Below are 24,795 nucleotides of genomic sequence, written 5' to 3' on the forward strand. Positions count from 1 at the left end.
CACCCCCATTTGGTGCTGAATTTCCTCACAACTCAGCTAGAGATCTGTTTGGACCCAGGAAGAGCTCTCGCCAGATGATCGGGGAGCTTGTCCACGGCTGCAGTGTTAAGATTCAGGCCACAGAACAGAGGAAGCATTTTTCTCCGCAGACCCCTTTCAAGCGAGAATGACATTTTACTGGTCACAGGCAGTCTCAAGTCTGTCTTTAAAAATTAGAGAGCTGATAAACACTAAATGTAGTGATTAAAAATGCTTTCCAATAAAACATGTCCAGCTTCCTGGTTTTTAGTTTGCATGTTGACAAATTGTCTGTGGTCACCTCTGAATGTAGGGAAATTGGGCACGGTTCCTTTAAATAAGAAACATTTTTCTGTTCAAGTGAGTCACCTCGGTTTTCCAGCTTTCAAAATCAAGTTTATTTTCTAGTTCTTTCTGTTCAGGAATTTTCTTTCTCTCTTCCTGAAGACCAGAGTTTGCCCTTCTACTGGAAGGCAATGGTTTCACAGGTTCTCTTTCTTTTATCTCAAGATTTTTTTAAGCCCTGCTGAATTTGGTAGCAAATTCTGAACATAGAGAGGAGAGAACCAGGAAGTGAGTCTTCCAGGGGCAGGCATAAAAGCCTGGTGGAGGCATCGAAAGTAAAAGTAAACTTCTTCCTGGAGGCGTTTCCAACCCCACTTCTTGTCTCCCCCTCCCGCTTGTCTCATTTCCAGGGATTTTTCTCCAGCTTGGTTGTAAGAACCAGCCTCAGCAATCCGACGTGTGAAGTTAGGCAGTGTGGGGTCTTGTCGTTGGGAGTTTGGTGGCTGGGATGTTGCCAGGACTGTGTGGAGCAGGTGAGTGCCTGGTGCCCAGCTGGCTTCTGGATGCCGCCTTTCTCACTCAAGGACTTCCTTGGGGAAGTTACCTGCCAGGGTGCCAGGTTCTGAGTGGGTTCCTATCTGAACCACAGCCCCTGGCTTTGCTACTTTTTAATCTGAGGACTCTCCAGTTCCTCTGCTGCCCAGGGAAGAGTCCTGCCAGGGTGCCAGGTTCTGAGTGGGCTCCTATCTGAACCACAGCCCCTGGCTTTGCTACTTTTTAATCTGAGGACTCTCCAGTTCCTTTGCTGCCTCGAGTATAGGTACACTGTCTGTCTCCTGCTGGTTTACTTTAGATTTCCCACAAGGCTTTATTTACCTTCTAATGTTTATTTTCTTTATCGCTTGTCCTGGGGCAGAGGGTTGAATTGATCACTCAGTCAGGTCCCGATTCCCTATAAGCCTTTGGTCTTGGGGACCCACGGCCCCTCCCTCCACCTCCGCCCTGCTTTACCCATTTTCTTGAATCTCCCCACTCCCAACCTATCTCCTATCCTCCTCGCTGGCTCCCAAAGTGTGTGTGTTTGCTAGTCGCTCAGTCATGTCCGACTCTTTGCGACCCTAGAAACTGTACCCGCCAGGCTCTTTTGCCTATGGGATTTTCCAGGCAAACATATTGGAATGGGTTGCCACTCCCATCTCCCGGGGATCTTCCCAATCCAGGGATCGAAACTGCGTCTCCTGCATTGGCATGTGGATTCTTTCCCACTGAGCCACCTCCACATCTTATGATATATAGCCTTAATTGCTCTGTATCTTTGTGAAATGTACCATTGTTTTGTGTGTGTACACTACGTCTTAAACTGTGTGACCAGAGCAAGAAAGTAATTTCTCTGTACCTCTGTTTCCTCATCATTAGTGGGATTAACACTCCCTCAACAGGTAGCTGTGAGGATTTATTTGACAATAACAGCTTTAGCCACTTACTGACTGGTGTTGCTCTGTACCCAGTAAGTGTTAGCAATTATTATTACATGTTATGTATTAGTATTCATATTGTATTTTGCTTGTTCTGTTTTTGACTTTTTATTTTATTTGCAAGTAAGCACTCTGTATTTTAATAGAACTTTAAGTTAAAGTACAGAGTTCTGTTCTTTAAGTGTTTTGCCTGGTCCCACTTTATAACCGCTGCTTATTATTCCATGACGGACAGTTTCTACAACTTATATAAGGACTATAGAAGAACTGGCCCACCAAGAACTTAGCTGGATCCAGCTTGCAAACCTTTGCCATTCTGATAGGTACAAAGTAGGTAGCTCATACCTACTTTGTAGTCCCCAGCTTAGTCATGAGTTTGAGTATCATTTGCACACTTTGGCCATCTGAGTATCTCTGTCAAGGAACTCTATAATCAGATCCACTGTCTTTCGTCAGGGTTTCTTTTCCTTGTTGATTTGCAGGAGACCTTTGTATTCAAGATATTTCTACTCCTGGGGCACAACCTGGGAACATGGACAAGAAAGATGTGGTCCCTGCCTTTGTGAAGATCACAGCCTAGGACAGGAACCACCCATAAAACAGCAGGACAGATATTGGGTGGATATTCAGGAGGTCGCAAGAAAAGAGCAAGGGGGGACTTCCTGGGCTAGGATTTAGCCACTAATAGGTTTTCCTTCTGTGGCTACCTTCTCGCTCGGAGTTCTCAGGGCAGAGTCAAAGGAAGTTAAGGGCACAAAAGGAACACAGCACTCTTACCTAGCCCTGTGCAGGTGGAGGGGTATTTTCAGCTATCGCGTTAATCCACTCGGCTGTGAAATTTGCCCTCTGAAAGCTAATACTCCATTTGGGGAAAGAGAACATGTAGTTTCAAAGAAGAGAGGGTTTTTTTTTTTTTTTTTTCTTATTCTTTCTCTGCTTTAATCATCAGAAAACAACTGATGAGAGCCAAAGGCAAGGCTAAAGTGAGTTTTGTTGTCTGTTTTATCTCTAGGTCCCAGTCCATGGTGAGGGCCCTGGGATTTTATTTTTCCTTTGGTGAGTTTGGCTGGGCCTTTTGGGAGGAAACACTATGATTCTATAGTTTTCTAGACCTAGACTGCTGAGGGTGAGATCTGGTGGCCTTGGGGTCATGGAGGTGATCTTGTACGCAAATGTAGATGGCGGAAACCATGGGAGTTTCTGTGGGGGTCAGTAGACCCTCTGAACCATACTGAGGGCCCCATAGTTTCCAGAACTCAAGATCACTCAGGAGTGCTCAGTGAGTATTATTGAAGGAAATCACTGAAGTCTTAATAATGAACCCATAAAAATCTGTACATTTCTGAAAAGGAAAAGAAAGGGTTCTTAGCTATCATTCAGTTCAATTTTTTCCTTTGGAATGTGGTACAGAAGCCCCAAAGAGAAAATGACCTGCCCAAAGTCACATAGCCAGAGGCAGGTCTCAGATGGCCAGGTCCCCACCCAGCACCTACCTCTTATTCCACGGGCTCCTTCTTGGAGATGGAGACGGGGTTGCTGCCTGGAGGCTGGCCTGCCTCACTCAGCCTATGGTGACTCAGGAGTTTTGAAAACAGGAAGTAAGCGAGCTACGCTGTTGGTTCTTCATTTGACTCTAATTCCTGTCTTAGATCTACTGAGAGAAGAGGCCCGTGAAGTGGCTGCTGCTGTGAAGGTTCCAGGATCCGCCTCTGGTAAGATCTGATGGGACTTTGGAGAGGGAAGGCCTTTGATTCTAGAACTCTCTAGGCTACCGAGAATGGGATCTGGCAGCTTCGGGGCCCATAGGGTAATCCTTGTATTTGAGTGTAGATGGAGAAACTTGGAGAGTTAGCCATGCCTCTGAAGGCCATGGTGAGGGTCCAGAGATCCCAGATGTCTGTGTCCCTCCAGCTTCGGTAGATGATGCATTCCTGGGTTTTAGAGGGAGAATACTCCAAGTATATTCATCTTTACAGAGGCCTCACCCTTATGCCAGCCAGACTTATCAAAGAACAGAAACCAAAATTCAAATCTCAACTGACTTTGCTGCTGTAGCTACCCATCTGCCGACCCACAGACCACCAACATAAACACACACACCCCTAAACAGACACACACAGAAACACACACACAGGGCTAAGCACTCAATTATTTATTTATTTCTCTTTCCGGGGTGGGGGTGGGGGTATTAAAAGGGTAAGGAACAGTACCGGGCATAATATAATGGCAGTAGATTGATAATCAGTATTTGTGGAGTTAAGCGTTCATAGGTGGAATTATGAATTTCATTCCAACATTGGTTTGGAAATGTGAGATTAAGCATTTACAGGTGAAGTTATACATTTGTTCAGTTTGGTAGGTTCTGAATTTGGTTGGAATGTGGATACCTTTCCTGGGCTGTGTGATAGTGCTGGCTGGGGCCCTGCAGTGAACAGAGCTTGTGTGGGCCTCCGGCAGGTTCTGGGGGAATCCCAATTTGGAGTGGGAACCCCAATTCAGAGTGATCCTCCTGGACTGGAGGGAATGGCCATCCTATTACCTAGGGCTTTCAGGTCTGAGACTAACTTTCCAGTACTCTTGAACTTTGAATGAGACACAGATTTTTGTCTCAGAAGAGGAATGCAAATTTTGGGTAAAACTTTCTCCAGCTTTGAGATAGTTTTCCATAAGACTGAGAGAGCTAAGATGCTGCTAGTATGTTGTTAGAAGGATTGTTTGTGATTAGATGAGATTTATTTGCAATTTAATTGTGGTGTAACAGGCAGTGCTAATTTGGGACTCTGGGATGAGGTGCTGAGATTTAAACCCAGGCTCCAGCACATACCAGCTTGGTTGTAAGGTTCTGACCTTCTCTCTGCTTTAGTGGATTTGTTAAGAATTTTTGTTTGTTGTTTCTTTTGGGAGTTTCTTTAAGAATTCCAAAGACTGTATAGTCCATGGGTTCACAAAGAGTTGGACATGACTGAGTGACTTTCACTTCACTTCACTTAGTCTTTTAAAATTTTAAGTAATTCATAATCTTTAAAAATATTTTGATTATGTGTCTTTATTAAATTTCTTCACTGGCTTCCAACTGCAATTAGAATGAAATCTAAATCTTTGCAGGGCCTGTCACTGAGCCTCTTGAGATGCTCAAATCTGGGCCTGATACCTCTCACTAGTTTATTTCTGAACTGATTTTTCATGGTAATAAAGTGAAGATGATAATAGCAATTTCTAGAGAGGATTGCAGTAAATGAGACAAGAAAAATATTTTTATGTTTATATGGTTATATGTTATAAACATTTATATATCATAATACAAACATTTGGCTATATAAAAACACTTTGGAGCACACATTATAAAAATAATAGATATAGTTACATATCATATAATACAAGTATATGTATGTGGGCTTATTACTTAGATATTGTATAATTGAAAGTAAAAGAAAACTTCTGAAGGCCTTTCCATTTCCACCCCTCTCCTCTATCTTGCATGCAATATACATCAATATATTCAAATTGATATATTCTACATATGTATATGCATACATTATATATGCATATATGTGAATAAAATTGGGAAAAACCCCACAAATGTGACCCCAAAATTACTTCTAAATTTTTCCAAGTGGTATTTTTCTTTTAAAAGTTCTCTAAGGAACAAGTGTTACTTTTACTATTTTAGGATGAGAAAAATAGAGCAATGAATATTCTTTTTAAAATATTACTCTAATAAAGTTTGTGGCTTATGAGCTCGTGCAATAAACCCAGATCCCATAAAAAAAGAAGTGCCTTTTAGTTCCTCTTCCTATAAAGCCTAATCTAGAGGTGGCCCGTGGTTAATGGTATAAAATCTAGAGCAGGTAATAGTGCTTCCCAGGTACTACGAGCAGAGAGATGGGTGACCTAAACAAAGACAATATTAAACCACAACGTGTTTTGGAAAATCTGGGTCAGGAAAGAAGCCTCGCCAGTACTTTCTCTACTAAGTGAAAGTAGTAGGGATGCGATGTAAAAATCACTTAGAAAGCACTGCCAGGCTATTGCAAAGAAAATGAAATGACCTGGTTATAGAGGATGGGAGCCAATCATGTTATATTCAAACTCATGTCATTCTGGCTTTGGATTGGATTTTTTTATACATCAGGAAATGCTGTTGAACATGTAACAAAAGCCTTAAAAAGCTTTATATCTTTCATCTCAATAATGCTATTTCTAAGAAATTATTCTAATAAAATAATCAGAGTTGCATTGGAGATTTGCATTGTAAGATCATCCTAAATGTCATCACTGACTCAATGGACATGAGTTTGAGCAAGTTCCAGGAGATGTGAAGGACGGGGAAGCCTGGCATGCTGCAGTCCATGGGGTTGCAAAGAGCCAGACACGACTAAGCAACTGAACAACAACAAAAAATGTCATCAGAGACTGGTTAAATTATTGCCCATTTGTATGATTATATAACTTACAGATTTTCAAATCCATGTTGTAGAAAAAAAAAGACATCGAGTTGTACTTATAATATTATCAGTGGAAAAATACACCTCAGAAATACAGTGTGTTCAGATAGGAGGGAAAATACATAAACAGTACTAAAATATTTGGTAGGAAAGACAGTAAAATTTTATTAGGTAGTTATCTTTTTTTAAATTATTTATTTGTTTATTTTTGGTCGCACTGGGTCTTCACTGCTGCCTTGGGCTTTCTCTAGTTGCGGCGAGTGGGGGCTACTCTCTAGTTGCAGTGCACTGGCTTCTCATTGCTATTGCAGGGCACGGGCTCTAGGTACGCGGGCTAGGAGTTGTGGCGCATGGGCTCAGTTGCTCTGAGGCATGCGGAGTCTTCCTGGACCAGGGATGGAACCTGTGTCCTCTGCACTGGCAGGCAGATTCTTATCTACTGTACCACCAGAGAAGTCCTAGCTTTGTTTTTTAAGTTTTTTTTAAAATTGAAGTATAGTTGATTTTCAATATTGTGTTCATTTCTGCTGCAGAGTCAAGTGACTCAGTCACAAGCACACATGCGCGTGCACACACACACACGTATACATATACATTATTTTTTTCAATATCCTTTTCCATTATGGTTTATCATAGGATACTGAATATAGTTCTCAGTGCTGTATGGCAGGACCTTGTTGTTTATCCATTCCATTTATAGGAGCTTACATCTGTGAACTGCAACCTGCCACTTCATCTCTGCCCCTACGCCCTCTCCCTTGGCAACCACACATCTGTTTCTGTTTCGTAGATAGGTTTCATTTGTCCTATTTTAGATTCCATAGATACGTGGTATCATATCGTATTCATCATTCTCTTTCTGATTTACTTCATTTAGTACGACAATGCCTGATTGCTGCAAATTATATTATTTCGTTATTTTTTATAGCTGAGTGATATTTCATTGTGTATATATATACCAGATCTTCTTTATTTGTTCATCTGTTGATGGACACTTAGGTGGCTTCCATGTGTTGGCTATTGTGAATAGTGCTGCTATGAACATAGGAGTGAATGTATCCTTTTGGATTAGAGGTTTTGTCTGGATATATGCCCAGGAGTGGGATTGCTAGATTATATGGTAATTCTATTTTTAGTTTTCTGAGGAACTGCCATACTATTTTCCATAGTGGCTGTACCAACTTACATTCAGAGAAGGCAATGGCACCCCACTCCAGTACTCTTGCCTGGAAAATCCCATGGACGGAGGAGCCTGGTGGGCTGCAGTCCATGGGGTCTCTAAGAGTCGACTGAGTGACTTCACTTTCACTTTTCACTTTCATGCATTGGAGAAGGAAATGGCAACCCACTCCAGTGTTCTTGCCTGGAGAACCCCAGGGACAGGGAAGCCTGGTGGGCTGCCATCTATGGGGTCGCACAGAGTCAGACATGACTGAAGTGACTTAGCAGCAGTAGCAGCAGCATTGGCCATTTATATTCTCCTTTGGAGAAATGTCTCTCTGGGTCTTCTGCCCATTTTATAGTTGGGTTTTTTTGTTGTTGTTGAACTGTATAAACTGTATATTTTGGAAATTAAGCCCTTGTCAGTTACATCATTGGTAAATATTTTCTCCTATTCTGTAGATTTTTCATTTTGTTTTTTTGTTTTTTTTGTTTTTTTTTTGAAGGGAAGGATTTTTATTTGTTTTCTTCACTTCTTTGCTTGATACATATAGGTCTCAGTAAATTAGTGTTAAGTAAATGTATTCATTTTACATGTAACAAAGGCTGTGTGCCTGCTCAGTTGGTTTAGTTATGTCCTACTCTTTGTGACCCCATGAACTGTAGCCTGGCCAGGCTCTTCTGCCCATGGGATTCTCCAGGCAAGTATACTGGAGTGGGTTGCCGTTTCCTTCTCCATCATTTTGTTTTTGGTTTCCTTTGCTGTACAAAAGTTTGTAAGCTTCATTAGGTCCCATTTGTTAATTTTTGGTTTTGTTTCTATTGCCTTGGGAGACTGAAAACATTGGTACAATTTATGTCTGGAATGTTTTGATTAGGGCTTTTAACTTTGGATGATAGAATTATAGGTATTTTTATTCTTTTATCTTTCCTGTATTTTCTAAAATGAATACAAAAAGCATTGTTATCAGAGTCAGAAAATCATATCAGAAAATAATTGTTATACTATCAGAAAACAACTGCAAAGGGGGAAATAAGGAGATTCTGCTTTCATTTGATTCTTTGGTTGATTTTATTCTGTAAAATGATATTTTAGCAATGGTTAGAACTGTTAAAAGATCTAAGGACACTGGACTTAATGGTACTAAACAGAACTGGACCCAGTTCAGATCCTTTCCAGATTCATATACTGGAATAAAAATAGGACTTTAAGTAGAGCTTTTAATTTAAGTTCATGTACATTTAGCATAAGTAATACACGCAAATGGTAAAGATTCACACTGTGCAAAGGGTGCAGAATGTAGAGCAAGTCACTTCCGGTCCACACCCGGGCCTCCCCCACCCCCAGACCTCTAGTTCCTCTCCTCTCAGGCAACCAATGTATTTTCTTCAAAGATCTGTGAATACAAAAACTAGGCACTTTATGAGTTTGGTATGTCACTTTCCAGAATTTCTGTATCTTTTTTTTTTTCTGCTTTTATGTCTATAATCACTGAAAATCTAATTGTGTTGTTTGAGTGTTTCTGAAAAGTAGCTATATGATTCTTGGTTATTATATCTTCACTGACATAACACATCTTGAATATCTATGCATTTTAATTTTAGAAGGTGGAGGACATCTTCTTAAGTGCTGCACAACTTTCAGTGTATGACTATACTGTAGTTGACTTGAGTGAAGTAAGTGAAGCTGCTCAGTTGTGTCTGACTTTTTGCAACCCCGTGGACTGTAGCCCACCAGGCTCCTCCGTCCATAGAATTCTCCAGGCAAGAATACTGGAGTGGGTTGCCATTTCCTTCTCCAGGGATCTTCCCGACCCAGGGATCGAACCCAGGTATCCCGCATTGCAGACAGACACTTTAACCTCTGAGCCACCAGTAGTTGACTTAACCACTCCTTTATTGGAGGACTTTTGGGATGTTTCTAGTTATTTAAGCTTACATATCATGCTGTCGTGATATGTACAAACCCTGTAGAGCATATGTGCTCCTATAGAGTGTGATTTAAGAAATGAACTCACTAGTCTGTTTCCTGGAATGTCCAGCAGCTTTGTTTGTTGAACTTTGAACTTATGCTTTTAGGTGCTGGCCAAATATTTAAGATATCAAATATTTTTATAATAATTGATTGCTTTTGCAGTGAATGATCTAGGCTCTGCAGTCTTTGTGACTCCAATGTAAAACAAAATGCATCTTCCCAAGAAACTGTCCCTACAGTTCCCTAATCAAGAAAACGCTTTGTCTAAACAGTAATGCCAGCTCTAGACCAAAAGTGTGAAAAAAAGTTTTGCCAAAAAATTTTGCCATGATTCCAATTCTAAAAAAGGAAATAATCAGAGATATGCCCAGGATATATGAAAAAGTCCCTCAATGCAATATTATTTTAACAGTAAAAAACCAGAAAATTGCTTAAAATCAATTTTATTTTCACATGCTGGAATTCAAGAAATATTAAAAATATGCCAAAGAAGAATGTTTATGGTAAGGGTAAATGTTCGTTCTAATTATTGAGTGGGTAAAAAAAAAAACCCAGGTGTACATATTTGTTTTTTATATAAATGTATCTTTATGTGTATGTGATGTACGATAATGACCACTGTGACGATGTTATAATTTATTGTATTTTCAATTTTTACCCTTCCCCCTCAAAAAAACCCCACTGTTCTATAATCAGCATTGGGAGGTTGGAAAAAGAAAAGCTAAAAAGCTTCAAAATCTTTTGGATTACTTTAAAACAAGTTATTTTTCTGTGGGCCACTTTTAAAAAATACTAAAATTTACCTTAATGTTTCTATTTTAACATCTGATGTACAAAATACACAGGTCCTGATTCACTCTATCACCCCTCAAGTGATAGTCAGGATTCATGGCTTCATCCAAGAATTCAGGAGCCTTGTTTCAGGGAGGAAAGAGATCCAAACAGGTGAAGATTATTTGATGTCAAGCAAAATGCCCAGAGGCACAGAGTCTGTGGGAACAAGCAAGTGATGGAGCTGAGGTTAAAGGTTTTCTAGTTCAAGGTTCGCAGACAGTAGCCCTGAGGTAAGGCAGCATTTGAGTAAGCCTTCAAGGAAAAGTTCTTCAACTATGAAGAGGTTGAAAATTGCTGCTTCCAGCTGAAGTTTCCAGTGAGGAAGCAGGAAAATTAGGAGGGTAAGAGAAGTGTTCAGGTTACATGAACAAGTGTTCACGTAAGTGTTCATATAACCACCTGCTGTGGGGCCGGTGGTGTCCAGCCCCACAGCCAAGGTGTTTCCTTTCTTTCAGGTGAACACGCCTTTATTCATTAGTTGTTGGTCGTTACTCTGCAAACATTATAGGTGTTACATACTCAAAGTGGGGCTTCCCTGGTTGCTCTGAAGGTAAAGAACCTATCTGCAGTACAGGAGACTTGGGTTCGATCTCTTGTTTGGGAAGATCCCCTGGAGAAGGGAATGGCTACCCACTCCAGTATTCTTGCCTGGAAATCCCATGGACAGAGGAACCTGGAGGGCTACAGTCCATGGAGTGGCAAAGAGACAGACGTGTCTGAGCGACTATCACTTTCACTTTCATACTCACAACACTGCAGGAGAGGTTATTCTTTTGATCTCACCTTACCGAGGAGAATCTCACCCTGAGAGGCTCTGAAGTGCCCAGGCCTGGGCCAGGCCCACCCTGGGTTCTGTTCTAAGTTCTGTCTGACCCCACAGCCCCACTGCCTAGACACTCAGCTGCTGGTGAGATTCCTGGCTTTGACAGTGACCATGTAGCCTGTCTCGAGTAGTCATGTCCCAGTCTCGTTACTATGCTGTGTCTGACATGAACCCTGCTCCAAGGGCTCCTTGTGCCTAGAATATAGGCCTATCAGAGCAGGAAAGGTGAAGGAGAAATCCATGGTGACTCAAGGGGCTCAAGGGGGAAAACTCCAGATTTGGGGCTACTTGTGTGAAGCTTGTCTGTGGTTTCCTGAAACACTACCCTCTCCTTTTCTTACCTGCTCAAATGTGTGTGTGTTAGTTGCTCAGTTGTATCTGCCTCTAGGAGACCCCATGGACTGTAGCCTGCGAGGCTCCTCTGTCCATGGAATTCTCCAGGCCAGAATACTGGAGTGGGTAGCTATTCCCTTCTCCAGGGGATCTTCCTGACCCAGGGGTCAAACCCAGGTCTCCTGCATTGCAGGTGGACTCTTTATCATCTGAGCTACCAGGGAAGCCCACTCAAACAAGTAAGTATGTGGAAATAGGGCTTCCCTGGTGTCTCAGTGGTAACAAATCTGCCTGCCAATGCAGGAGACGTGGGTTTGATCACTGGGTCAGAAAGATTCCCTGGAAAAGGAAATGGCAATCCACTTCAGTATTCTTGTCTGGGAAATCCTATGAACAGAGGAGCCTGAAGGGCTACGGTCCATGGGGTCAAAAAAGAGTCAGACATGACTTATCGACTATACAACAGCAATATGTGAAAATATCCCATAATTTGAGTTGAAAGGCTGACCAAGTTCTTCTGGGTTCTGTTTCCAGTCTTGGGTTCTTGACCAGCTGAGAGAGCCAGTCTTGAGGCCCTTGGAGGACAACAGTGTCCTCCCACCACCATTGTTTCTGCCAGATCATATCACTTTTCCCACCTCCAACCCTTCCAATCTGTCCTCCACACTTCATTTTATTTTTTAAGTATAATTTTTCTTTTATACTGGAGTCTAGTTGATTTACAATTTTGTGTTAGTTTCAGATGTACAGCAACATGATTCAGTTACACATATATGTATGTCCCCCACACTTTAAATGTTAATACTAAATTGGATGACATCATTGTCGTGCTTACAACGCTTTCTTAGTTTCCCATTACCTCCAGGACAGAGCCTGACCCCCTTGACCCATGGTCTGCGCCCTTCATAATGGTTCCTGGTCACAGTTCCATCCCTTTGTCTCACCATTCCCTCTTTCAGACTCTTCACGGTTACTTTTTGAGCTCCCCATGCCTGTCTGAACTGACTTGAACATTCTTGCCTCCATCTTTTGCACACATTATTTCCTTTAAGAATTGTCCTTCACCATCTTTTCCCCAAAGGTGACTTCTCTCCAGGAAGCCCTTCTCCCAGGTTGAGTTAAGGCTCTATATTTCTCCTGTGCTCTGGTTACAACTCTCTGACCACTGATTAGTTTGTAAATCTATTTTCCAAAACAATGTTATGTTCCAAAATGATAACGAGTGGGAACCTATTTGTTTGTGGGGTTTTTTTTTTTTTTCATTTTGTTTTTCTTCTTCCCTGTATCTTTAGCATAATGTCTGGCATATAATAGATGTAATAGCATTTGATGATGGAACAAACCAGTAAGTGGTAGTTTTCTTTCTCATCTGAAAATAACATTGTGTTTTAACCTAGGTAACAACTACATTCTCCTAACACTTGAAAAGCATGGCGCTCACCCAATGTCTCTATAATATTGGGGAGCAGCTGGGCAGTGACGACCTGGCTGCCCTCAAGTTCCTAAGCCGGGACCACATCCCATATAGGAAGCAGGAACCCATCAAGGATGCCTTGATGCTATTCCAGAGGCTCCAAGAAAAGAGAATGTTGGAGGAAAACAATCTGTCCTTCTTGAAGGAGCTGCTTTTCCGAGTGAATAGACTGGATCTGCTGCTTAACTACTTGTATACCAGCGAGGAGGAGATGAAGAGGGAGCTTCAGATACCCGGCAGGGCCCAGATCTCTGCCTACAGGTGGGGAGAACCTCCACGGGGTGGACCTGGGAGCTGTGGGTTTGAATGGATACATCTTTATGGGCAGGGCTGACATTGTATGTAGGTTGTCTGTGTGGAGTGACTTTGGAGGCTCTGGTAAGAAGTTTCACCATGGCCAGATTAAGAAATGTAGAGACTTAATGTAGAATTCAGAGAAAAAAAATACTAAAACCAATAAAGTAAAACTTTCTTTACATAGTGAAACATTACCAATAGGTACATGTGCTAATTGCTTCAGTCGTGTCTGACTCTTTGTGACTCCATGGACTGTAGTCCTCCAGGCTCTTCTGTCCATGGGGATTCTCCAGGCAAGAATACTGGAGTGGGTTGTCATTTCCTCCTCCAAGGAATCTTCCCAACGCAAGGATCGAACCTGCGTCTCTTACGTCTCCTGCGTTGGCAGGCGGGTCCTTTACCACTGGCACCACCTGGGAACCCACTGAAATTCAAGTAGCCATGCTTCAACCATTCTAACTCTCCTCTCTGTTACATGCCTGTTATCTCGATGCCTCTGCTTTGCTGGTGTTCACACCGTGCACTTAACTTTGCCTATTATTAAATAAAGCATTATAGCTTCCCACTCGAGAACCTGTCCCATCTACTTGTGGATGACTATGAAATTCTCCACAGGGTTTTAGGCTTTTATTACACACTTTAAGGCTTGTGTTACCAAGTTCTTCAGTGAGGTGTGTGCTGTCAGTCATTCTGGATTGGCCAGACTGGACCCCCACAATAATTGTTTTTTTTTTTTTAATGGTATAAGATAACCATTAAAAAAAATGATTCATTTATTAACTTACTAACGGTTGTGCTGGGTCTTCAGTTCTGCACCTGGGCTTTCTCTAGCTGTGGCGAGTAGGGGTTACTCTTTGTGCAGTGCATTGACTTCTTATGGTGGTAGTTTCTCTTGTTGTGGAACACAGGCTCTAGGCGCGTGGGCTTCAGTTGTTGCAGGACTCCGGCTTGGTTGTTTCACTGCACATGCTTAGTTGCTCCAGAGCAAATGGAATCTTCCCCAACCAGGGATAGAACTCGTGTCCCCTGCATTGGCAGGTGGATTCTTACCCACTGTACCACCAGAGAAGTCTTAAGATAATCACTTGTACTCTATCCCTGGCCATACACTGGAAACACCCACTGTAATAACCAATCATCCTAAAGGTTAAACAGCTTCCACAATCTCACTTCATAAGCCAGTCTGCAACACCCAATGACTGCTTAATCCCCATGACTCCAGATGCTGTCAGAAGAACGGCAGTGGCTTGGGCTGTCTGTCCTGCCAAAGGTTTAACACAGTAGAGAAATTATTTTTCTAATTGTTCTGGAGCCTATGGGCCTGAAATTGAGGCGTTAAGATGACGGGCTCTCTTTTGGAGGCTCTAAGGGAGAACCTAATTCATGCTCCTCTCCTGGCTTCAGGCAGTCGCAGGCAGCCCTTGGTGTCCTGCTTTCAGATGCATCACTCCAATCTTGCCTCTCTCTTTACCTTGTTTTCTCTCCTTTGTGTCTGTGTCTAAAGTTCCCTCTTCTTTTAAAGACACCAGCCATCGGGTTAGGACCATCTTAATCCAGTCTACAGATGGACAAGGTAATGGGGGTATGAGGGGCCCAACATCAAAGGGTGAGGAGCAGGGCAACTGGGTATGTTCGGAGAGGAATGAGGAGATGGTGGTAAGGCATGGCCAGAGATGAAGAGGCAGACTAGGCTCAGTTCACAAAAGCCTGTGTTCCAAGAGGAGGTGTTTGGGCTTCCTATTGAAGGGAGTGGCTGGGAGAACATTGACTAGTTTTAATTGAAGAATTAGGGTTAAACTGATCTGTGTTTTGAAAAGAATAATATCCAAAATCAAGCTTTTTTTTTGTTCTTTCTTTGCAACAAGATCTTGATCTTATAGTGAAGGACAAGGGGAAAACACAATTGACTCAACTGATATTAACTGAAAGTTAAAATTGGGGAACTTTTAAAATTTTTAATTAAATTAAAAATATTTATTTAGTTATTTTGGCTGTGCTGGGTCTTCATTGCTGCATGCAGGCTTTCTCTAGTTGCAGAGAGCAGAGGCTACTCTTCATTATGGTATGCTCAATCTGGGGCTTGTGGGCTTCAGTAGTTGCAACTCTTGGGCCCTACAGCATGGGCTCAGTAATTGTGGCACATGGACTTAGTTACCCTGGAGCATGGGGGATCTTCCTGGACCAGAAACTGAACCTGTGTCCCCTGCATGAGCAAGTGGATTCTTAACCACTAAACCACCAGTGAAGTCCCTGGGGAATTTAAATTCCATTAAGAGTGGGATAGTTGAGCATGAGCCATGAGTCTTCAGTGTCACAACACCAGCCCCTTTCCAAGAACTCAACTCATAAATCATGTCATTAGCTGGTTTTATTTTAAAGGGAGGCCAGAGGATCAAGTCCACGCGATTCCATATATCAGATGGGAAATAACTTAAGAAAGTTAAAGTGTTTCTGTTTCCCCCTATAGGATTCTGCTTTTCCAGATTTCAGAAGATGTGAACAAAGTAGAATTGAAGGACTTTAAGTTTTTTTTGAGCCAGGAGATTGCCAAATGTAAGCTGGATGATGACATGGTAAGACCTGGTGTCTCACCCGAGGTGTAGCCCTGAGGGTGAGTCAGCTGGTGGGGATTACTGAGACTAAAGAGAGCTCTTGTCAGTAAAAGCAACCTGAATTCTCACTTTTTAACCAAGGGAGAAGAATGCCGTCTGAAATGAGTGCTGTAGATATGATGCCTTTGTATAATATAAGGTGCTGCTCACATTAATTATCAGGGACAAGACAGAGTGAGGAACAAAGGGAGAAGGCTGGTTGTGGGAGCCTAGGTCAGTGTGGGGGCCTGTAGAGCCAGGAGAGCCTGGTGGGCCTGAGACCATTTCCCCACTTCTGCAGTCTCTGAAAAACCTGGGACCTGGAACTCTGTGTGTGTGTGTGTGTGTGTGTGTGTGTGTGTGTGTATGGTATGGTGTGTCTATACATATATGTGTCTGTACTGTGATGTAATGCTGTATGTGTGTGTGTGTGTGTGTGGTATGGTGTGTCTATACGTATGTGTGTCTGTGGTGTGATGTAATGCTGTATGTGTGTGTTTGTCTGTGTGTGTGTGTTGCAGTGCCCTGGTCACTGCACTGTTGTTAAGGACCCTCAGCCTGGAGGTGAGTGGGTGCCAGAGGCAATGTAGGGTGTGAGGCAGTTCCCAGGGCTGTTGCCATGGGGACTGGGCAGCTGCATCTCAGCCATGTACCTGGGCTGCTTCACTGTCTTCACATAAAAGTGTCCATAGATGGTTGGGCCTAGAGACTGGGTGACATCTGAGGTGACTTCTTCTCTGTGTTATTTCTGTCTTTTGGGGCCAGAAAACATGAATTCCCTCCCTGATAGTTTATTGATTGGCTTTATAAGACCAGGATGTCCTCTTAAGAGGATCAGCTTGGGAAGCTAGGTGGGTGTCTAATTTGGAGAAAGTGGAAATAAAAAAATAATAATCTAAAAGTCAGTAAAACTCCATCCTGTTTTCTAACTTGACTTCTCATCCCTCTAGACTTTGCTTGATATTTTCGTGGAGATGGAGAAGAGGACCATCCTAGGGGAAGAGAACTTGGACACCCTGAAAAGAATCTGTGAGCAGGTCAACAAGAGCTTGCTGAAGAAAATCTATGATTATGAAGAATTAAGAAAAGGTATAAATAACCTGAGAGCTGTGAATCAGCAAAATGTAGTCTTAAATTGACAGATGCTTCTATGTCATAACTGTTTCTAATCAAATATGTGTATGTTTCTTTTAAAATTCAGAGAGAAGAATGAGCCTTGAAAGAGATCCATATGCATTTTCAAATGGTAATACTTGCAGATATGTTTTCAAGGTCTATTTAGTTAATTTACTTCCCAGGTGGCTCTAGTGGTAAATAAGCCGCCTGCCAATGGAGGAGATGCAAGAGATGCGGGTTCAATGTCTGGGTCGGGAAGATCCCATGGAGAAGGAAATGGCAACCCACTCCAGTATTCTTACCTGGAAAATCCCATGGACCGAGGAGCTTGGCAGGCTACAGTCCATGGCCTCTCAGAGTCGGACAATGACTAAACTACAAGCCTCATTGTCTCCTCTCTACAACCTTTACCACATCTGCATCTTAATGGACCTGCTTTCCTAATAGCAGCGATTACTAGTCACCTCTGCACCTTGGAAGATGTAAAAGGAGTTGTCAAAAGGCAGAGACCCTGTAGCCTCAGGCTGGCAAGTTTGAAATAACAGGCAGAATGAGTCAGCAGTAAGATTCTCCCTTATTCTGTGGACTGCAAGTATATTATGTTCAAGGCAGTCAGTGAATTTACATTTTAAAAGGGACCTTATGTTGTCCTGGGTGCCACCTCTTTACTAACCAATATCGTCCCTGTCACATTTCATTCCAGATATGTCACAATCGCTTCCAGAGGAGGGCTACTCTAAGATGCCGGCCATGTCAGACTCTCCAGAACAGGACAGTGAGTTGCAGGTACCAGGAAATTCCCATTCTTTCCCCTTTTGTGCTGCAGATTCTAGTTATTGTGTTCCTGAGCTTTTTTTTTTTTTCCCCCAAATAAACTTATAAGGGACAGAAACATAGTGAAAAGTGTTGAGAACTATAGAAAAATTCCACAAAAGCACAAGTTTAAAATGTGACTTTGGAATTTGGTAAAGGCGATCTCTTTGGTTTCCCGTGTGTTAAATGTCTATTTTAAAACCAAAGATGTTGGAAGAGTTGGAGGACAGAGGAGTAGGGAGCCTCTAACCTGATCCCTTTAGCAGCTGCCTCAGCCTAAATGGGAGGGGGCTTTTGGGGGGAGAGTCAAACAGGACTGGAAGAAGCAAAGTCTTCGTTTAGCTTGGCATTTCAAAACTGTTTCTCCTTTGTAATTAGGCGTAAGCAGCAAATGTTCACGATCTAGTCATCTCTATGTTCTCCTCCCATTGAGCAGGCCCAAGAATTGCCTTTCCTGGTATCATTTCTGTTTCTGTAGCCTTCAACACTTGACCACCTTCTTAGTCATCAGCCCATTCACTCTTCCCAGGGAAGCAGAGGAATTGCTATAAGCCAAAAGTCTATTGAAAAAAACTTGAAATTAAGCTTAGGAGAGACCACTCACTAGTGGACTCCAGAGCAAATTACCAGACCTCTCTTGGTACGGGCATCAAGGATTAGCCAAAGTCACGTGGCACTTTATAATCAGTAAAGCATTTTGCTGACATCATCCCCACCCATCAGCTAATGACACCAAGGGCAAGAGAGATTCAATAACTTGTTCCAGGTTTGAGGGTATTGAGCCAGGAATTTAGCCCCCTAGTCTGGGGCCCTTTCATCTACCTTGAGGAATTGCATGGATTTCCCAATAAATGCTAAATATCTCAGCACTAAAACAGCCCTGGGGAAATCAGGAGGTCACAGGGTCACTGTCAAGTACTAGAACCTGGATAGTGTAACCCATAGCATAACCCGTCTGTCTCCTCCAGTCACTGTGGTCCTCAGAGCCAAGTTAAGCCATCAGCTTTAAAAATCCTGGGACCATGCTGTGTTGTGTGATGGATAGGTCCTCAGCTGTTAGCCCAAAGCATGGATGAGATGATCAGAGAGCCAAGGGAATCACAAGGTCACAAAGGGGCAACCTAAAGACGGTACTACAATAGTCCTTAGTCCAGCAACTCCTGACTGAGCTCTCTCAAATGAATAATAAATCCTAGTCCCTGACACAGATGTTCTGTGCCTTGAGCAGAGATGAGAATAAGTAATACTAATACAATATGACGACAACAGTATTAATATAAGTACAAATGCTCAGGAGACCCAAATATTGGGACACTGACTTTACATACTAAACTGTGGGGAAGAAGTCTGGGGATCCTTTGTCAGGGGAATGAATGGAAACTAGTTGCTTAGGGGAGCAGTGCCAGGTTGGGGTGGGGCCATGGAAAATGCATTCGCATCCCAGTTGGGCTTGGGTGATGCCTAACCAAAGCTGACCCAGAGAGTCAGCTCCTGGGTTGGATTTTTGTTTTCCAGACATCTGACACAGTTTACCGAATGACAAGCAAACCTCGGGGATACTGTTTGATCTTTAACAATTATGATTTTAGCATAGCACGGAAGCAGGTGCCTGAACTTCACGACCTTAAGGATAGGACTGGAACAGACTTTGATGCAGGTACAGTAGAACAGAAAAGAAATATTTCTAATACCTATGTTTTTGTTGAAAAGGGAGAACAAAAGCTGTATCAACAGGGCCACATGTTTCAAAAAGGTGGATCTAACCATATTTCCCTGTGGACACAAAGAACATTCTTATATATTTGCTAGTTTTCTGCTTTTGTTTTTTTTAAATTAATTTTTAAAATCAAATAAATATATTTATAAAGATAAAATATTAAATCTTACTAAAAGGCTACAAGCAACAATAAATTTTGTTTTTATTTATTTTTGGCTACACTAGGTCTTCGTTGCTGCATGCAGGCTTCTCTAGTTGCAGCTACTGGGCTTCTTGCTGTGGTGGGTTCTCCTGTTGTGGCTTGAGGACTCTAGAGTGCAGGCTTAGCAGTTGTGGTTCATGAGCTTAGTTGTCCAGTGGCATGTGGGATTCTAGTTCCTGGACCAGGGGACAAACTTGGGTCCCCTGCATTGGCAGGTGGATTCTTATCCACTGGACCACCAGGGAAGTCCCTAAACTTCATTTTTAATTCAACTAAATGCATAGAGCTTCTGGAGAGTGTATTAGGTGTTGAGTGAAAACATTGCTTTTGTATAAACCATTTACAGAAGTTGGGCTCTGAGTGCAGCAGAAATTGAGTTCTTAACATAAATAGCATTTTCAAATGTTAAACTAGCCAGAAATTCTTTGGCTCAGTCTTTTCTGGCTAAGATTGAGATCTTATAGGTTGAATGAAAAATAATTTGCATCATGTAAATGTAGATATGACGACAACTAAAACCAATAAAAGAAATAATCCAACCCAATCCATAGTGATATTAAGAATTTCAACTTGATAAAAGAATTTTTGAAAATGATGTTTATGAGTCATAACATCAGGTAATGACTTATTTCTTTTAAATAGAGTAGTGCTTAGAAAATTAAGATAGGTTGATTTTATTTTATTTTTTAGATAGGTTGATTTTAATCATCAGGAATCTGTGAATGTTTTCTGTTAACATTTGTTTTTTCAAGCAAGTCTATTCTAAGGTTTTTAAATAGCCATAGAGCTTAAGTTCACTGGCTACATCATTTATCATCATATATCTTGGTTTATTTTAATAAGAAAGGAAGCATATTAAAGAATATTATATTTACATAGTACTGGTAATATATAGATTTCTGCTGCTTCAACTAAATGTTATAAATGTTTAAGAACACCAAGTGCTCATCATCCACAATAGGAACTCAATACAAAAGTCTAAAATTTATAAATAAATAAGTAGAAATGTACCCAAATTCATTACAAAATGGAGGCTTATACCGCCTCCCCCAAATAGTTAAAAGTTGAAAGTGGTTGCCTTCACAGAAGTGGCTGGACAGAATATAACTGGGTAGTAGGAAAGAGTAGAGAAGGGGTAACTTATAAGTCTTTTAGTTCTACTTGACTTTTTAAACATTCATATCTTGTATTTTGATAAACAGCTCTGAGAAGATATAGGATAAAATAAGTATGGATTTTGTATTAAAAATTTGTTTTGCTTTCTTTCTGGTTATGTAAGTAGTACAGTTAGTTTTTAGACTGGTTCGGTAGTAAGCCTTAAAAATAGCTTACCCATCTTGTAGACTAGTTGAGAAAAGACAATAGCAGTCTCCCCTTTCTCATTTGCCTGAGAACTGGGAAATGTTTGCAGCTAGTGGCAGTAAATATTAGAAGCCTGTGGAATCCAGCCACTAACATAGTGGGTCTTGTTCTTAAATTCTGGTTCAAATTCTTATCTGATCAATGTTCTCTCTAGTTCTAGGTTGTGGTCTAGGAGTTACTGCCATATACTATTGACTTTCCTTTCTTTTGTTTTCAATAAGTGTATTTATTTTTGGCTGCATTGGGTCTTCATTTCTGTGTGTGGACTTTCTCTAGTTGCAGTGAGTCGGGGCTACTCTCTGTGTGGTGTGGAGGCGTCTCATCGTGGTGGCTTCTCTTCTTGCAGAGCGTGGGCACTAGAGTATGCAGGCTTCAGTTTGTTGGTATGCCCTGGGCTTAGTTGCTCCAAGGAATGTGGAACCTTCCTGGACCAGGATCTAACCCATACCCTCTGCAGTGGCAGGCAGATTCTTAACCACTGGACCACCAAGGAGGTCCAATATGACTTTTCTTATTTCACTTTTCAGACGCTTTGGATAAGACCTTTCGTGAACTTCATTTTGAGATAGTGCACTACAAAGACCTAACAGCAAAGGGAATCTGTGAGGTTCTAGAATCCTACCAGAAGAAGGACCACAAAAACAAAGACTGCTTCATCTGCTGCATCCTCACCCACGGAAACAAGGGCATCATCTATGGCTCCGATGGGCAAGAAGCCTCCATCTATGAGCTGACCTCTTACTTCACTGGCTTAAAGTGCCCTTCCCTTATTGGCAAACCCAAAATCTTTTTTATTCAGGCTTGCCAAGGGGACAAGTACCAGAAAGGTGTAGCCGTTGAGACCGACTCAGAACAGATGGAAGCCTATTTAGAGGTGGACTCATCACCTCAGAAGAGATATATCCCAGATGAGGCTGACTTTCTGCTGGGGATGGCCACTGTGAAAAACTATGTTTCCTACCGAAACATCTGGAATGGGGCCTGGTATATCCAGTCACTTTGCCAGAATCTGAGAGAAAGATGTCCTAGGTAATTTTTACTTATTCAATCCTACATTCATCTCCAAATATCTAATTGTGGATCACATAGCTGATTCTCAGGTCAGTTGCAGAGTGAAAGAGACAGCAAGTGTTAAGATCTTTAGTTCACAGATGGAAAAACCTGAGATGTTTACAGAGGATTTTCTTTTATTTAGCACTTCAAAGGACAATCAGTATATCATAGAGCTGGAGAGATGGCAAAATCATATAGTACAGCTCTGTTTTTAGGCAGAAACATGACTGAACCCACTCAACAAGTTTGGAATTTCAATGTTTAACATTCTCTTACTGTGTCAAAAGTGAAAGTGTTAGTCTCTCAGTTGTGTCTGACTCTTTATGACCCCATAGATTGTAGCCCACCAGGCTCCTTTGTCCATGCAATTTCCCAGGCAAGAATACTGGTGTGGGTTGCCATTTCCTCCTCCAGGGTATCTCCCCAACTCGGGAGTGAACCCAGGTCTCCTGCATTGCAGGTGGATTTTTTTTTTTTTTTAAACCATCTGAGCCACCAGGGAAGCCTTCTATAATATCTTACCAACCTCAAACCCTCTTGTGGGAGTTAAGAGCCAAAGAGTAGAAACCTTTTATATTCCCAATAATTTGACTTCTTTGAAGCTCACAAAATATGGGGAAGTATCTTTTCCTCATTTATTATCTTATGTTTCCATTAATTAAATGATAGTATGGCTTAGTTCACCTAATGTACATACAACCAGCAAATAAATAGCAAGAACTCCTCTCCAAGTTGCTTCTAGTTTTGTGTCTCATTATGTTTTAAGTGTGTGAAGAGCAAGAATTGTCCATGGCAGAGAAAGGACTGAGAGGGAACCATAACATCCAGGCTACATTTTCATTTTGTAACTTAGTGAATGAACCTGCAAGGTTCCAGGGGACTAGCTACAGAATTGAATGAACAGGTTGCCCAACTAAACTTATAAGAGGTGCTGGTGAGAAAGGGGTGGAGTTGCTGCAGGAGACATTCTATTTCCACTTGCTTCAAGTTTGATGGGGCCATCAGTGAATCCACAGAAGAAATGCCAATTTGAGGCAGAGAATGTTGAGGGGCCTTGAGGAGATTAGTGGGTAAGTGACATCATACTTGGAGTTGAGTGAAGTACAAATAGATCAGGAGGGAAAGAAACCAAATCCAGTGTTGACACTGAGGTTTCTGATGGTCATAAGATCCCTAATAAACCAAGGGTAAGTTATGAAGCTCTGAGAACTTCTTTACCTAGAAAGCTGGGGTAGGCCTTGGTTTAACACCATATGAATTCAAATGCCCAATGTTTTGAGGGAAATAATTATCACTAACCACAGTAGATGATAGTGATTTCCTCCCATAGATGGTCACAAGGTTCTGTTACATTTTTCAGGGGTGAAGACATTCTGACCATCCTAACCAAGGTGAACTTCGAAGTAAGCAAACTGGATGACAAGCAACGTATGGCCAAACAGATGCCACAACCTACTTTCACACTGCGAAAAAAACTCTTCTTTCCTCTTAATTGATATTGTTTAGTTGTGTAACTAGACAATAGTTATGCAACTGAACAATAGTTAAAATGCTGCTACTTTATTCTCTTTCTTCTTCTTTTTATTTTCAAATAGCTGGGAAAGCATGGGAGTCAGGACAATATAATTTTAATGCAAATTCAAGCCTAAATCTCTGGCTTTGTAGACAGTAACAGTCATAGCTGTGGGCTTGATTTAAATTGTGTTTTTAATTTGATGAAAAGGTTTAAAAATGAACTAAAATGGATACAAAAAGCACAGTAAGTTTAAAAGAAATATCAAAGATCATGGAGGGAGATTTTTGTGATCTGACCTAGCTAAAAAATCCTGACTATTGAGGTTCAGGGTATAAAGTTCCCATATCCAGCCTGATTGCTGCTGGTGTGTATGATAAGCTGTCCTGGAAACATGTGACCCTCCTCTCCTTAGCCATGAGCAGACCCTGATTTTCAGTGTTGAAAACCACCACTCTTTAGACTTCAGTTTCAAAAGCTTAGAGATTATTTTCCTTTTAAAAAAAAAATTATTCATAAATTCAGCATTCAACCTACTTTTAAGAGAAATGATGTTAATATTAACTTGTTTTGTACTTCCAGTAGGTCTTTTCCCAAGCTATCCTTTATACTAATTTGCAAGATTTTTTTAAAATAAAAATTTTTTTAAAATTCATATATTAAAGATTTTTAAAATACCAAATGATTTTGTTTTTTTAAGAATCTTTCCAAACTCCCTTTTCAGCTTTTATATACATGCTTCTGCAGTGCTGAACATGATTTGCTTTTTTGCTAACAATGCAGTATGCCTTTTATACATTTGCTCTTTCTTTATATGTTCAATTCACTTAAATCTTTAGTAATTAATAATTAGTAATGTAATAAATATTTTTAACAGAACAAAATATAATTTTATCATACTATTCCTTGGAGATTGTTTTCATTTTTTTTTGCCAGTGGAACCTAGTCTTACAGGTAGAAAATGTTTGGGTCATAGATATGTTTTCCTTGAGCCTTCCAATATTTGTTCACATAGTTGTATTTCTTAAACATTTCTTGTCTAAAAAAACCCCACTTCTTCTCCATATTTAAAAATTGGAAGCTGTCACATAAAAACCAGAATACTTTCTTTTGATGATCAGAGTATCTGACCACATTTACACCATGCTCCTGTTTGGCAACAATGAAATGCGTTCACCGAATTTCCACAACCCTTACCCCATACCCCCAATCCCCACACCATCCTGCCCAATTCCCTCACTGAGACTGCTGCCAGTTACCATTTATCACTGTGCTTATGTGGTTATTTTTTCTTATGTTAAGCCCACT

General features: G+C 41.3%; 1 protein-coding gene and 1 long non-coding RNA gene across 4 annotated transcripts in view; one reads left to right on the top strand and one right to left on the bottom strand.

The window, feature by feature from the left end:
• LOC139176857 (uncharacterized) overlaps window positions 1-3,710 on the bottom strand; it is a 48,585-nt gene extending 44,875 nt beyond the window's left edge. Inside the window, exon 1 of the long non-coding RNA XR_011561338.1 lies at window positions 3,272-3,710. This is a non-coding gene — a long non-coding RNA (uncharacterized lncRNA). The remainder of the gene's footprint in view (window positions 1-3,271) is intronic.
• CASP8 (caspase 8) lies at window positions 634-24,389 on the top strand. 3 transcript variants are annotated; one of them, XM_019974952.2, is made up of 11 exons: window positions 635-836; window positions 2,791-2,834; window positions 3,428-3,490; window positions 12,747-13,084; window positions 15,588-15,693; window positions 16,662-16,800; window positions 16,913-16,957; window positions 17,531-17,613; window positions 19,156-19,297; window positions 21,449-21,950; window positions 23,335-24,389. In XM_019974952.2, exons 4-11 carry the CDS (start codon window positions 12,780-12,782, stop codon window positions 23,468-23,470), a joined length of 1,458 nt encoding a protein of 485 aa, XP_019830511.1. In that variant the 5' UTR covers window positions 635-836; window positions 2,791-2,834; window positions 3,428-3,490; window positions 12,747-12,779; the 3' UTR covers window positions 23,471-24,389. The 3 variants fall into 3 exon arrangements, with proteins under 3 accessions (XP_019830532.1, XP_019830511.1, XP_019830504.1); XM_019974945.2 differs by lacking the exon at window positions 2,791-2,834; XM_019974973.2 differs by lacking the exons at window positions 2,791-2,834; window positions 3,428-3,490 and having other exon boundaries at window positions 634-836.
• Window positions 24,390-24,795: the final 406 nt, after the last annotated feature.

Source organism: Bos indicus, chromosome 2 (assembly GCF_029378745.1).
Source record: "Bos indicus isolate NIAB-ARS_2022 breed Sahiwal x Tharparkar chromosome 2, NIAB-ARS_B.indTharparkar_mat_pri_1.0, whole genome shotgun sequence".
NCBI classification, from domain to species: Eukaryota; Metazoa; Chordata; class Mammalia; order Artiodactyla; family Bovidae; genus Bos; species Bos indicus.